The following is a 13,780-nucleotide window of genomic DNA, read 5'->3' as shown; positions in this document are numbered from 1 at the left end:
GTAAATTCAGACTTACGAATACTGGCTTGTATCATTTCGTCCGACATCTGGAGAGTGAAGTTTCTGGACCAGGATCCGGATGATGCAAATAAAGAGGACGAAATTTATCTGTGGGGAAGAGAAATCGAGAAACAAAATTAGAAAAAGGGGACAGGTAAGTTCCCTTTCTGCCAAACGGAGTCAACAAACATGACTAAACTGCCACGAGGTGATACAGGGTTAGCTCTTATCCTCTTTGTTACCTTGCCAAGTGGCGCGCTAAAATTTTGCCATGCATTCGGTGCAGATGTGTGAGGTAATGTGTGGTAAAACAGTTGTGTGTATGAGCTCATCAAACTGCCCTGCTTCAGAAGGATTATTTAGTCCACCACAACTCCATTTTTTGGTGTGCGTAGCATAATCGAAAGACAACAAAGATCAGACACCGCTCAGAGAGGGACAAGGTAAAGCAAGACAGGACGGCAGCCATCTTGGGCCTGACATCAGCCTGCTTGGGACTTTTGTGTTAAGACATCCCAAGTATGATGATGTCAAGCCCACAGAGCACAGCTATGCACATGTCGATGCCAGGACAGGTCAAGAGCCTTTTCAGTTAGTCGGGAAGTCGGAGAAGACGGAGAGTTGCCGTTCACCAGCTAAGGTTAGTGCCCCAGGCCCAGAAATCTGCTTGACCATATGTTGCTTAATGGACCCCCAATAGGGACTAGCAGCATGTGTCTTAAAATATGAGCCTAGAACATGTACCTATGTGCCTAGAACCCCTCCCTCCTCTGGCTGAGACAGACCATCAGCATGAACTGGACTTGTGAAGGATGTGAATCAGAATTGATACATTCAGGTTCTGTTCCTGCTAAGCAAAGCACATTCCTAGCAAAACTCCTCTCTAGATCCCAGGAACAAAACACCGGAGGCAATTTCTGCCTTCCCAGAAGCAACAGCGATGCATGAGCAGGACAGCGAAGGAATGATTATACAAGAGATGGGGAAAATATATATATATCCATGGATACATTACCAATATGGAAACCAAAATGGGAGCCTTGATGATCCACCAAAAGGGAGATTCGATTAAGTCCCAACAACTGTAAAGGAATACGAATAGATCAAGAGCTTCTTCTTGGGTACGGAGGAGGCAGTTGAGGAAGTAAATGATACCCTTGAGTTCCAGATAATGTAGGAGGAGGATGCCTGTATCTTAAAGAGGCACATGCGCAGGTCGTAGGATGGGACCACAGCTCAGGGGTGGAAGCACATGTCGGTATCTCTGCAAAAGCATCTTACGCCTTCAGCTGAGACCACAGGAAGCTGCTGTCAACTGGAACGGACTATCGTGGCTTAGATGGACCCAGTGGTTTGATTCTGCATGATATGCTCATGTGCAGCACTGATTGCTGCACAATGCAGGGAAAGAGAGGAATACCAGAAGCTGCCGTGGGTCCTTCTTGCTCAGTAATGTCTATATTGGGGCCAAGGTTGGGGAACCTCAGGCCCAGGAACCAAATGTGGCTCTCCGGGTCTCTTCAAGTGGCCCTCAGACCTCTCTAGGCCAAACCTCATCCTTAGGCAATACCTAAGACCGTGCCCTCTCGCTTGAATGTGACAATGCCTCTTGTTTGCCTGGATGTAGAGCTGTGGTGTGTTTACTCAGTAAACTCAGGTTTCCACAGGGTTGGAATCTAGCCACAGTCGTACCTTGGAAGTCGGACGGAATCCGTTCCGGAAGTCCATTTGACTTCCAAAATGTTCAGAAACCAAAGCGCGGCTTCTGATTGCCTGCAGGAAGCTCCTGCAGCTAATCGGAAGCCATGCCAGACGTTCAGCTTCTGAAAATTGTTTGGAAACCGGAACACTCACTTCCAGTTTTTGATTGTTTGAGAGCCAAAACGTACAAGTTCCAAGGCATTTGGCAACCAAGGTACGACTGTACTGTAGTGTACAATGCTAAAGACTGCATCTGTTTATCCACCTGCTTTCTCCCCAGCTCTGTCCACCAGTCGCAAGTGACCCCCAGAATAATAATGGTAACAGTAATTATATTATTTGTACCCTGCCCATCTGATTGGGTTGCCTCAGCTACCCTGGGCAGCTTCCCGACAAATATAAAAGCATAATAAAACAACAAACATTAAAAACTTTCCTATACAGGGCTGCCTTCAGATGTCTTCTAAACATCAGATAGTTGTTTATCTGTTTGACATCTGATGGGAGGTGCATTCCACAGGGTGGGCGCCACCACTGAGAAGGCCCTCCGCCTGGTTCCCTGTAACTTCACTTCTCACAGTGAGGGGACCACCATTCATAGAATCATAGAATCATAGAGTTGGAAGAGACCACAAGGGCCATCCAGTCCAACCCCCTGCCAAGCAGGAAACACCATCAAAGCATTCTTGACATATGCCTGTCAAGCCTCTGCTTAAAGACCTCCAAAGAAGGAGACTCCACCACACTCCTTGGTAGCAAATTCCACTGCCGAACAGCTCTTACTGTCAGGAAGTTCTTCCTAATGTTTAGGTGGAATCTTCTTTCTTGTAGTTTGAATCCATTGCTCCGTGTCCGCTTCTCTAGAGCAGCAGAAAACAATCTTTCTCCCTCCTCCATATGACATTCTTTCATATATTTGAACATGGCTATCATATCACCCCTTAACCTTCTCTTCTCCAGGCTAAACATACCCAGCTCCCATTCCCTCGGAGCTGGACTTCAGTGTCCGGGCTGAATGATGGGGGTGGAGAGGCTCCTTCAGGTATACTGGGCTCATGCCATTTAGGGCTTTAAAGGTCAGCACCAACGTACTGGGAGCCAATGTCGGTCTTTCAGGGCTGGTGTTATATGGTCTCGGCGGCCACTCCCAGTCACCAGTCTAGCTGCCGCATTCTGGATTAGTTGTAGTTTCTGATTCACCTTCAAAGGTAGCCCCACGTAGAGCGAGGTGCTCCCTGTGAGGGAATATGGTCTGAGAATGATTCCCCACTCCTGGCTTATCTCTCCAGGAGTTCAGACAGGTACTTTTCTAGCTGGGGATTTAATGTGGCACCTTCTACATGCAAAGCATTGAGTCACAGCCCTTTCTGAGTAGTGTTGGATAAACAGCCCTAGCAGGAGACTCGTCCTCATGAAACATCCCCAGTATTATGATGCAAATATTTCCTGCCACACACTTTTTTGCAAAGCAGTTCTCCCAAATATAATGCATTATCATATGTTATTTTCAGGAATAACCCTTGACCCTAGTAGATGCATTTTTGTACTTATTAGTTGGCTAGAACGTCATTTGAAAATTTGGAAGAGTGTGGATTTCAAAGGATGGCTGTGCCTCAGTTTGGGTATTGTTTCAGAAAGTGAAAATTGGGCAGGTGTTATGTACTGAGCTGAATCCTAGAACAATAGGATTCAGAATCAGCGGGAGCTACCCAATCCAACTCCAGGTGGAAGTGAATCCGCAACCTGATTGGCCTGCTGGAGCAGCCAATCAGGCGGCTGGCAGAAGTGAATCTGCTACCTGATTGGCCTGTAGGAGCAGCCAATCAGGCTGCAGGCAGAAGTCAATCCACAATATAATTGGCCCACAGGTGTAGCCCTGAAGTAGCCAATCACGCAAGGCCCATTGTGTAAATAATGTATATAAGCAGATGGTTTTGGGAAAAGAGCCATTCGTCTTCTCTTCTTCTCCTTGATGAATATGAGCTGAATAAAGAGCATGAAATTCACTCTCGACTCCGAGTATATTTCACTGGCGACGAAGGTGGGATCCTGCTGAGCTGACCGCCACCACGCACTGCACCGCAGCACCGCCACCTGCTGCACCGCTGCATCGCACCGTGCATCCAGGCTTCAGCTCCAGGACCCAAGGAACCCAGAATGGCAACCGACAGCAGCTTCTTGCCATTCAAACCAGCATCAGGAGACTGGGAAGGGTACGCCGCCCGTTTCAACTTCCTCCTGCAAGCGAAAGAAGTCACCAACGATGCCATGAAGAGGGCGACATTCTTCAGCGTCTGTGGAGAGGAGACGTTTGAAATCGCCCGGGCTCTCCTTGCACCTAGAGATGTCGCTACCGTCTCTTACAAAACAATAATGGAACGGCTGAAGGAGCACTTTTCACCACAGCCCTCGGTGGTAGCTTGCCGAAATGCCTTCTATGCAAAGCGGCAAGCCCCGGGGGAAACCATAACTGGGTTTGTGACCTCCCTCCGCCAAGCCGCCCGGTTATGCAACTTCTCAGAGTTGGAGAACATGCTTCGTGACCGCCTCGTCGGTGGCCTGAGGGACGAGATGTTGCAACGACGCCTCTACGCCAAAAAAGACCTCACGTTCCAGATTGCTCTGGAGGAAGCCCTGGCAACCGAAGCCGCCGAGAGGTCAACGCAAGAGGCACGACCGGCCCCGCCATCCCAACCGAGGGTCTACCACGAAGACCTCACCGACGAATCCGAATCTGACAGGGAGGAAGTACACCGAGTACAGCGGCGCACTCAAGCAGCACACACACCACAGCAGCCTCGACGAGAAGGAGGGAACTGTGCAAGCTGCGGGGAGAACCACGAGAGGAGGACCTGTCGTTTCCGCAACGCAGAGTGCAGGCAGTGCAGAAAATTGGGACACATCGCCCGGGTGTGTCGGGCTCGACTCACCCGTCGACAAGCATCAGATGACCGACCCAGGAGCCCCAGGTCACACGGCACCATGCACCAAGGCAACTCGACGGAGATCACGGACTACCAGGTATTCCAGTTGCCCCATCCCAGCACAGAGAAAATTTATATAGAGGTACAGATAGAGGGAGCCCCATGCCGCATGGAGCTGGACACGGGTTCAACTCTATCCATAATCTCGGCCCGAACATTAAGGGAACTGTGCCCTAATGGGGGTCCCAAACTAAGGCCGGCCCCATTCACCCTCCGGGACTTCCAGAAACGTAAGGTCCCTACAATGGGGGTGGGGACCTTCAGGGTGCAATATCGAGGGCGAAAGCAACAATTGGACTTGCTGGTAGTTAAGGGCCCCTACGTTAGCTTACTGGGACTGGCATGGTTTGGACCTCTGGGGCTAGCCGTTACCGGGGTGAACCGCACTAGCTTACAAGTGGACGTGGACGCCCTATGCAAAGAGTTTCCAGGGGTTTTCGATGGGGCATTGGGACGATATACAGGACCCCCCATTGCCCTACAGCTAGACCCCGCTGTACGACCCATCAGGCACAAGGCCCGCCGGGTCCCGTTCGCCCTGAAACCCCGCATAGACGAGGAATTGGACCGGCTCGTGGAGCAAGGAGTGCTGGAGCCGGTGCCCAACGCCCCCTGGGAAACTCCAATTGTCACACCCGTCAAGCCTAATGGTTCGGTCCGCATCTGTGCAGACTACAAATGCACCATAAACAAGGCTCTCACGGCCCATGCATACCCAGTGCCAGTGGTCAGCCATGTCCTCGCCACCCTGGCTGGGTCAAAAATCTTTGGCAAACTGGACTTGGCCCAAGCGTATCAACAGTTGCCTGTGGACGAAGCCACAGCAGAGGCTCAGACGATTGTGACGCACAGAGGGGCATTCAGAGTAAAGCGGCTGCAATTTGGCGTTAGCGTGGCACCAGGCATATTCCAGAATCTAATGGACTCTCTCCTTAAAGGGATTCCTGGCGTCACCCCCTTCTTCGATGATGTACTGATCGCCGGGCCCACACCAGACGAATTTGAGGACCGCCTCCGCTCCGTCCTGCACCGTTTCCAGACGGCGGGCCTCAAGGTGAAGCGGGAAAAGTGTTTACTGGGAGTGCCGCAGGTGGACTTTCTGGGATTTAAGGTGGACGCAGACGGGGTCCATCCAACCGGTGACAAGGTACGGGCCATTTGTGAGGCCCCAGCGCCCAAGAGCAAGCCCGAACTTCAGTCATTCTTGGGACTATTGAACTTTTACCATGCCTTCCTTCCCCATAAGGCAGCGGTAGCGGAGCCCCTACACAGACTCCTAGATAAAAGGGCCCCTTGGGTGTGGGGCCAGCGACAAAGGGCCGCATTCCAGGCAGTCAAGGACTTGCTCGTCTCAAACTCGGTCTTGGCACACTTCGACGAGAGGCTGCCAGTGGTGCTGGCATGCGACGCCTCTCCCTATGGCATCGGCGCTGTCCTGGGACACCAACTCCCGGATGGAAGAGAGGTGCCGGTGGCATACTTCTCCCAGACGCTTGCTGCAGCCGAACGAAACTACTCACAGATTGACAAGGAAGGTCTGGCAATCGTGAAGGGCGTAAAAAAATTCCATGATTTCTTGTACGGGCGGCCCTTTACCATAGTGACTGACCACAAGCCGTTGCTTGGCCTGTTTGCCCCCGAGAAGCAGACCCCCCAAGTGTTGTCTCCACGTGTCCTCAGGTGGTCAATTTTCCTTGCCGGCTACCAGTATGCACTAATCCACCGCCCTGGGAAGGCGATGGGCCACGCAGACGCACTCAGCAGGCTACCACTACCAGAAACAGGCCCCGACCCAGCGCCTGCGCAAGAGGTTATGACCCTGGAGCTGCTTCCCGACCGACCCATTCAGGCACAAGAAGTTGCGCACCATTCCACAAAAGATAGGGTCATCTCCCGGGTCCTGGACTGGGTGTGGCGAGGATGGCCCAGCAGCAGCCCCGGGCCAGAATTCGCTGGCTACACAAACCGCAAACATGAACTGTCGGCCCACAAGGGGTGCCTGTTATGGGGAAGCAGGGTTGTTGTTCCCCAGCCCCTCCGCAAAAGGGTCCTCACAGCCCTACACGAGACACACCCAGGGGTAGTGAGGATGAAGGCCCTTGCCAGGAGTTATGTGTGGTGGCCGGGGATTGACAGAGAGATAGAGGCCTGGGTCCAACACTGCCAGACCTGCCAAGAATCCCGCCCGGATCCCCCAAGGGCCCCAGTCCAGCCCTGGGAGTCCGCCCGACATCCATGGTCACGCTTGCACGTGGACTTCGCTGGCCCGTTCCAGGGAAAAACATTCTTCATAGTGGTGGATTCCTACACCAAATGGCTGGAGGTCGCACTGGTACCGTCCACTTCTACGGCGGCAGCCATCCGGGTACTACGTAAGCTGTTTGCAACCCACGGGCTCCCTGACACCCTCGTCTCGGACAATGGAACCGCATTCACGTCAGAGGAGTTCCAGACCTTCACAGCGCAGAACGCCATCCGCCACATCCGCTCAGCACCATTCCACCCTGCCACCAATGGCCAAGCGGAGCGCATGGTGCGGACCACCAAGGACAGCCTCCGCCGCATAACACAAGGGGACTGGGAATACCGCCTTGCCGCATTTCTTCTAGCACAGCACAGCACCCCAAGCACAACGACGGGCCGGAGCCCAGCTGAACTACTCATGGGCCGGCGCCTTGCAACTAGACTGGACCGACTTCACCCCGACAGAGCTCAGGATGAGGTAGTGGTGGGGAAAGGCAGGAACCCCCGGACATTTGTGGCCCAGGACCCAGTGTATGCAAAGAATTTTGGGGCAGGCCCAGCATGGGTACCCGCCACAGTCACCAAGGTGACCGGTCCCGTGTCGTACGAGGTACTAACGGAAGGGGGGCAATGTTGGCGCCGCCACTGCGACCAGCTACGGCGACGATTCCCAGGAGGAACCCGGGAGGAGAGCGGGACAGAGGGGTCCCAAGGGGACAGCAGGGCAGTGAGGCCTGTAGAGCGAGAGGGGTGGGCAGGGGAAGCAGAAGCAGTAGGCACAGAGGGGCGCCCCGAGGCTGGAAGGACACCGGAACCAGAGTCACAACCTAGTGGTCCAGTGGCGCCAGACCAGACAGCCCCGGCACAGCCAGCGGCCTCGGAACACGAGCCAGAACCAGAACCCCTGACCAAGGAACACCCCAGGCCACAACGCACACGGAGGCGGCCAGCAGACCTTGGGGACTACGAATGCAACTTCCCGGGCAGGACTGGAACTTAGAGGGGAGGGGTGTTATGTACTGAGCTGAATCCTAGAACAATAGGATTCAGAATCAGCGGGAGCTACCCAATCCAACTCCAGGTGGAAGTGAATCCGCAACCTGATTGGCCTGCTGGAGCAGCCAATCAGGCGGCTGGCAGAAGTGAATCTGCTACCTGATTGGCCTGTAGGAGCAGCCAATCAGGCTGCAGGCAGAAGTCAATCCACAATATAATTGGCCCACAGGTGTAGCCCTGAAGTAGCCAATCACGCAAGGCCCATTGTGTAAATAATGTATATAAGCAGATGGTTTTGGGAAAAGAGCCATTCGTCTTCTCTTCTTCTCCTTGATGAATATGAGCTGAATAAAGAGCATGAAATTCACTCTCGACTCCGAGTATATTTCAGCAGGTTTTCCTTTAAACTGAACTGGATGTATCTATCTTCCTGTGTGACGCTGTTGTCTAAATACCACTGCCTGAGGTTGCTGCTTCACTCTGCACAATGCCAATTCTGGGTCCAAGGAAGGAGCGAGACTCGGAAATCAACAGATACGGAAGTTGCCAGCTCTTCTTGGAAAACAGGAATCGAGCATCTCTTCAACACAAACAAAAAGCTGGCAAATGAATGGAGAGTAATTCTGCAGCCTTTGCCCAATTTTACCACCTACAGAGCCCTCCTCATCAAGCCAACATTTTCTCCTGACACCAGGAAGCGCCGTGGATGAATTTTGCCCGCTTACCTAACATCCTCAAAGTGGATCCGAGTGATAGTCCAGGCAGAGATAAACAGGCTGGGTGCACCTGCCAAGGGAGGATCAGATTTTGATTAGATTTCAAAAGTGTGCTCTACAAAATAGTGTGTGCTCAGTGTCTAGAAAAAAAACAATAACTTGACTGAGATTAGCAGCACAATTCCCTCAAGACACCATCAATGGGGGTTGCAACAACACTTCACAAAGTTCTGCTTTCAATCTGAAAGTTGCATTTGTATTACATTACTCCTTCCTTCCTTCCTTCCTTCCTTCCTTCCTTCCTTCCTTCCTTCCTTCCTTCCTTCCTAGAATCATAGAGTTGAAAGAGACCACAAGGGCCATCCAGTCCAACCCCCTGCCAAGCAGGAAACACCATCAAAGCATTCCTGACAGATGGCTGTCAAGCCCCTGCTTAAAGACCTCCAAAGAAGGAGACTCCACCACACTCCTTGGCAGCAAGTTCCACTGCCGAACAGCTCTTACTGTCAGGAAGTTCTTCCTAATGTTTAGGTGGAATCTTCTTTCTTGTAGTTTGAATCCACTGCTCTGTGTCCACTTCTCTGGAGCAGCAGAAAACAACCTTTCTCCCTCTTCTATATGACATCCTTTTATATATTTGAACATGGCTATCATATCACCCCTTAACCTTCTCTTCTCCAGGCTAAACATACACAGCTCCCTAAGCCGTTCCTCATAAGGCATTCTTTCTTTCTTTCTTTCTTTCTTTCTTTCTTTCTTTCTTTCTTTCTTTCTTTCTTTCTTTCTTTCTTTCTTTCTTTCTTTCTTTCCCGCCCTTCACCCTAAAGCCCCAGGGTGGTTTACAACATCTAAAACAACATTAAAAACAATTAAAAACAACTTGGAATATTACAATTTCAATTTGTTTCATTTTTTAAACTGTTGTTTGTTTTCAGCCCTAGATATTCTCCCCCCCCCCTGGGGTGTTCTTAAATGGTGCTATAGTCATTGCATACATACATACAAAAAAGAGAGGAAGGAATAAAATAAAAGGGATGATGGGAGTTGTAGTCCGGCAACATTGGGAGGGACAGGACCACAGGTCCCTTACCCTCTGCTACGGTCTATTTCTGTTCTTGCAAAAACACAGCAACATTTTTCTATATATATAAAAAAGGCATGAAGACCGAAGAGCATGCATACCCCAGCCAATCATGATGTACCACCAGAAATATTTTTTCTCCGAGAAGAAGGAGATGACCAGAAGCGTGTGAAGGTACAAGCCTTCAACTAGGAGCCAGAAGAAATTGGCCATGATGCAGTACTGGAAGAAGACCATTGCAGCCTTGCAGCCAACCTGAAATGGAAAGATGAGAACGAGAAATTTAACGGGTTGACCATTTCTGCTTTGTAAGCAAATCTAGGTTAGGGATGTTGAAGCACATAATGAGTCTCTTTCAACATCATGTACCATGCACAAACCCCATTGTACTTCTGTTGTCCCTTCACAGATCCAAAGAATTGTAGAGCAGGAAGGGACCCAGAGGGTCATCTAGTCCAACCCCCTGCAATGCAGGATTCTCAACTACAGCATCCATGACAGATGGCCACCCAACCTTTGCTTCAAAACCCCCAAGGAAGGAGAGTCTGCCAGCTCCTGAGGGAGTCTGTTCCACTGTCAAACAGCTCTTAACATCACAAAGTTTTTCTGATGTTTAGCTGGAATCTCCTTTCTTGTAAAAGAGTCAGACTCTTGGCCCATCTAGCTCAGTATTGTCTACCCTGACTGGCAGAAGCTCTGCAGGACTTTAGCAAGGAGCCTTCCCCTGCTCCACCTGCAGATACCAGGGCATTTGCTTTATTACTGAGCAAATTATTTATTACTGAGTAATAAATTTGCTTTATTACTTTATTACTGCTTTATTACTTTATTACCCTTCCCCAAGGAAGGACGTAATAGGCTGTGGAGAAAGCTGGATCCTGAATCCTGGGCTGGATCTCCACTGACCTGTAAAAACGCTAGCAAAGGCTATTAAAAAACAGTTATGTAGCTCTCAGTGCAATTTCCCATTGCCGACAGATCGCTGCTCTGCAGCGCCCTCTGGTGTCACGTTTTCATCACGCATTTTCAACGTTATAAGTGACCAGTGTAGATTCGCCTACTGGATTTTCTCCGCTGCAGTGCTGAACGAGAAGAGCAGTTCTAAATGGCAACACAGTAGCAGCCTTTGCACAAATTACCTGGGGGAAACCAGGGTGCCATTTTTCTCGAGAGGGGTAGGAAACAATCTTGTTTCCATTGTGTTTTCTTTTCTACTTGGCTGATGTGAGCCGGGCATGACGATACCACCTTCTGCCCAGCACTAGGGAAGTCAAGAGCATGAGATGTTGCTGAGCTCATGGGTGCTGAGGGCTAAGGATGCCTTTTCCTTGCTTGACCCTTCACCCCCCCCTGCTATTCTTGACTTTCCTTTCATTTCCTCCCATTTTTGTCTCTCCTCCCTGCTGTTAACATTTAGACTGCAAGCTTCTAAAAGCAGAGAGCTCCTTTTTTTCTTTCCTTGCCCTCTTTACTCTCTAAAGATTCATCGATGGTGCTATATTCAGTGACGGCATCAGCAATAAATAACTTGGAGGTTATAAAAGTGCAGCGCCTTTGGGTGGCCCAGTGAAATCGAAAAGGCAAAAAAAAAGTCTAGTTACATCTCCTCCTGCAGACAAGAAGGGCTGTTTCTTAACCTTCGCCGTTTCTACCCCCCCCCCCCCCGCAGGAGATTATAGCATAGCAAGCAAACTCTGAGAATACTGTCCGGGGCACAGAAGGAGGAGATATGACTACAAAATGTCTGGGTTCACCTGAAATCAAACCGAGAAGCTCTCGGTCTGTGTTTGGCTCAAAGCTCTCATTTGCCAAGTCAACCGGGTTTTCAGATGGCACCGAAGGCAAGACGTTGTGAGGACCTTTGAGGACAGTCGTTGGCCATGAGGCAAAGGCTTCTGGGTTGGTGAGGTGATGCTCGTGACATTAGCATCTCATGAGAACAGAGCTGGGCCGACGTAACCTCTTCTTTCCCAAGTCCTCCTGCCCTCACTGTTGCCACACGATCTTGCATTATTGGTTATGGAGTTGGCCAAAGTTTTAACTACAGAATTGCATCCAGAGGTATACATTCAATGAACATGGATATTCCACTGAGGTATCATGTCTGTGCCAACCTTTGAACACTTGCTGAAAGCTTTTCTATTCTGCCAAGCTTATGCAGGCAATTAAAAACACATCATTCTGCAATGGTTAATTGTTTATGGTTTTTATAGTCTGGTTTAATGCTTTTATTTTTGCTGTGAACTGTTTTGATATATTCTTTATGACACAGCAGCACACATATTTTTTAAATAAATAGATTAACGTTGTTGTTAAGTCATTTAGTCGTGTCCGACTCTTCGTGACCCCATGGACCAGAGCACGCCAGGCACTCCTGTCTTGCACTGCCTCCCGCAGTTTGGTCAAACTCATGTTGGTAGCTTCGAGAACACTGTCCAACCATCTCGTCCTCTGTCGTCCCCTTCTCCTTGTGCCCTCCATCTTTCCCAACATCAGGGTCTTTTCCAGGGAGTCTTCTCTTCTCATGAGGTGGCCAAAGTATTGGAGCCTCAGCTTCAGGATCTAACAATTATTCACATATGTATCCTGCACAACATTATTTCCATTCCACTGTTAAAACAATTTGACCTTTCAATGTTGGGAGTGAAATCAGGCACCGTAAAATTTGGAATCCTATGTTTTCGAACTCTTTTTCATCAAGAAAGTGTTCCTTATTTGTGACATCTTCAAGCCACCTCTAGCTGCCAAAGATTCACAGTGGCAACTTAAGTGTTAACTTAAGTCAATCAATAAATACATGACTAACTTTTGTGTCTTTCGAGAGAAGCCTGAAAAGGCTCAGCTATCAGGAAGCAAATAAGAAACTCTGCATTGGATGAGTTTGTACAGGAGAGCAGGGTTATTTATTTTATATAGAAAAAAACCAGGAATAACCAGTGACCAACCAAACAGGACCCAGAATGAATTTTATGTCGGTTGCCTGGGTGTGTGTGTGTGTGTGTGTGTGTGTGTGTGTCTGTTTTGCTTATATGGCAGACTCCTAATCCTATTCAGTGACTGGAAGGTTAGCTTTTTGTTTATGGGATTCATCTTGGGTGAAACTGCAAGATTTATGTAGGCAACAGTTCCCCGCGCCCCACTGCCTGCCCCCCAAAGGGTTTCCAGCCCCATTCACCCACTCTTAGCCATTCGCTCATATCTGACCTCAATCATTCATTCTGACGGTAAGGAAATGTCAAGACATTTAAAAATCCATCTCTCTGAACAGGCAGGCTATGTGAACCACAGATGTGTACCCACCCCCAATATGTCAATCTTTTAACAGCGCTTGCCCCAAATCTGTGGAGGATGCTGAATAGATGTCACACACAAAAAACACCCATCTCCCCCAAATATTCATTCGTCTTCAAAGAGTTTTATCTATTTTTGGGTTATTTATTCCCTCCCCTCCCCATTTGTTCTCTAAATATTCCAACACAACACAAACATTTCAGGCAGGTCCACGCCACACGTTTAAAGCACATCCAATACATGTTTAAGACACGTGACTTTCTGCAAAAAGAAATCCTATTGTTTGCTAAGAGCCCTGGAAGTTGTAGCTCCGGGAGGGGAAAACTACAGTTCCCAGGATACTTTGGGGAAAGTCATGTGCTTCAGCTGAATCACAGGCCTCTGCCATTTATTTCATGAGCTACTCCCAGTTTGTGCCTCTTTTCAAAAATGAAAACCTGAGCCAAACTGCCTCAAAAGATAACAATTGTGTGGAACTCAGAAAGCCCCTGGGTCACGGGTGGCGCTGTGGGTTAAACCACAGAGCCTAGGGCTTGCTGATCAGAAGGTCAGCGGTTTGAATCCCTGTGACGGGGTGAGCTCCCGTTGCTCAGTCCCAGCTCCTGCCAACCTAGCAGTTCGAAAGCACGTCAAAATGCAAGTAGATAAATAGGAACCGCTACAGTGGGAAGGTAAACGGCATTTCCATGTGCTGCTCTGGTTCGCCAGAAGCGGCTTTGTCATGCTGGCCACATGACCTGGAAGCTGTACGCTGGCTCCCTCAGCCA

At 49.6% G+C, this 13,780-nt stretch overlaps 1 protein-coding gene across 1 annotated transcript in view; it reads right to left on the bottom strand.

Moving 5' to 3' along the window:
* The window catches only part of LOC118092192 (vasoactive intestinal polypeptide receptor), a 107,754-nt gene that overhangs the window by 18,190 nt on the left and 75,784 nt on the right, over positions 1 to 13,780 (bottom strand). Inside the window, exons 7-10 of the mRNA XM_035130008.3 lie at positions 9,824 to 9,977; positions 8,651 to 8,711; positions 1,016 to 1,082; positions 17 to 108 (exon numbers count right to left, since the gene is read on the bottom strand). Of these exons, the coding sequence (XP_034985899.2) occupies positions 17 to 108; positions 1,016 to 1,082; positions 8,651 to 8,711; positions 9,824 to 9,977 (374 nt within the window). The remainder of the gene's footprint in view (positions 1 to 16; positions 109 to 1,015; positions 1,083 to 8,650; positions 8,712 to 9,823; positions 9,978 to 13,780) is intronic.

This window comes from Zootoca vivipara, chromosome 11, assembly GCF_965207765.1.
Source record: "Zootoca vivipara chromosome 11, rZooViv2.hap1.1, whole genome shotgun sequence".
Taxonomy (NCBI): Eukaryota; Metazoa; Chordata; class Lepidosauria; order Squamata; family Lacertidae; genus Zootoca; species Zootoca vivipara.
Note: the sequence above shows the minus strand (reverse complement) of the source record. Positions and strands in the feature narration are given on the sequence as shown.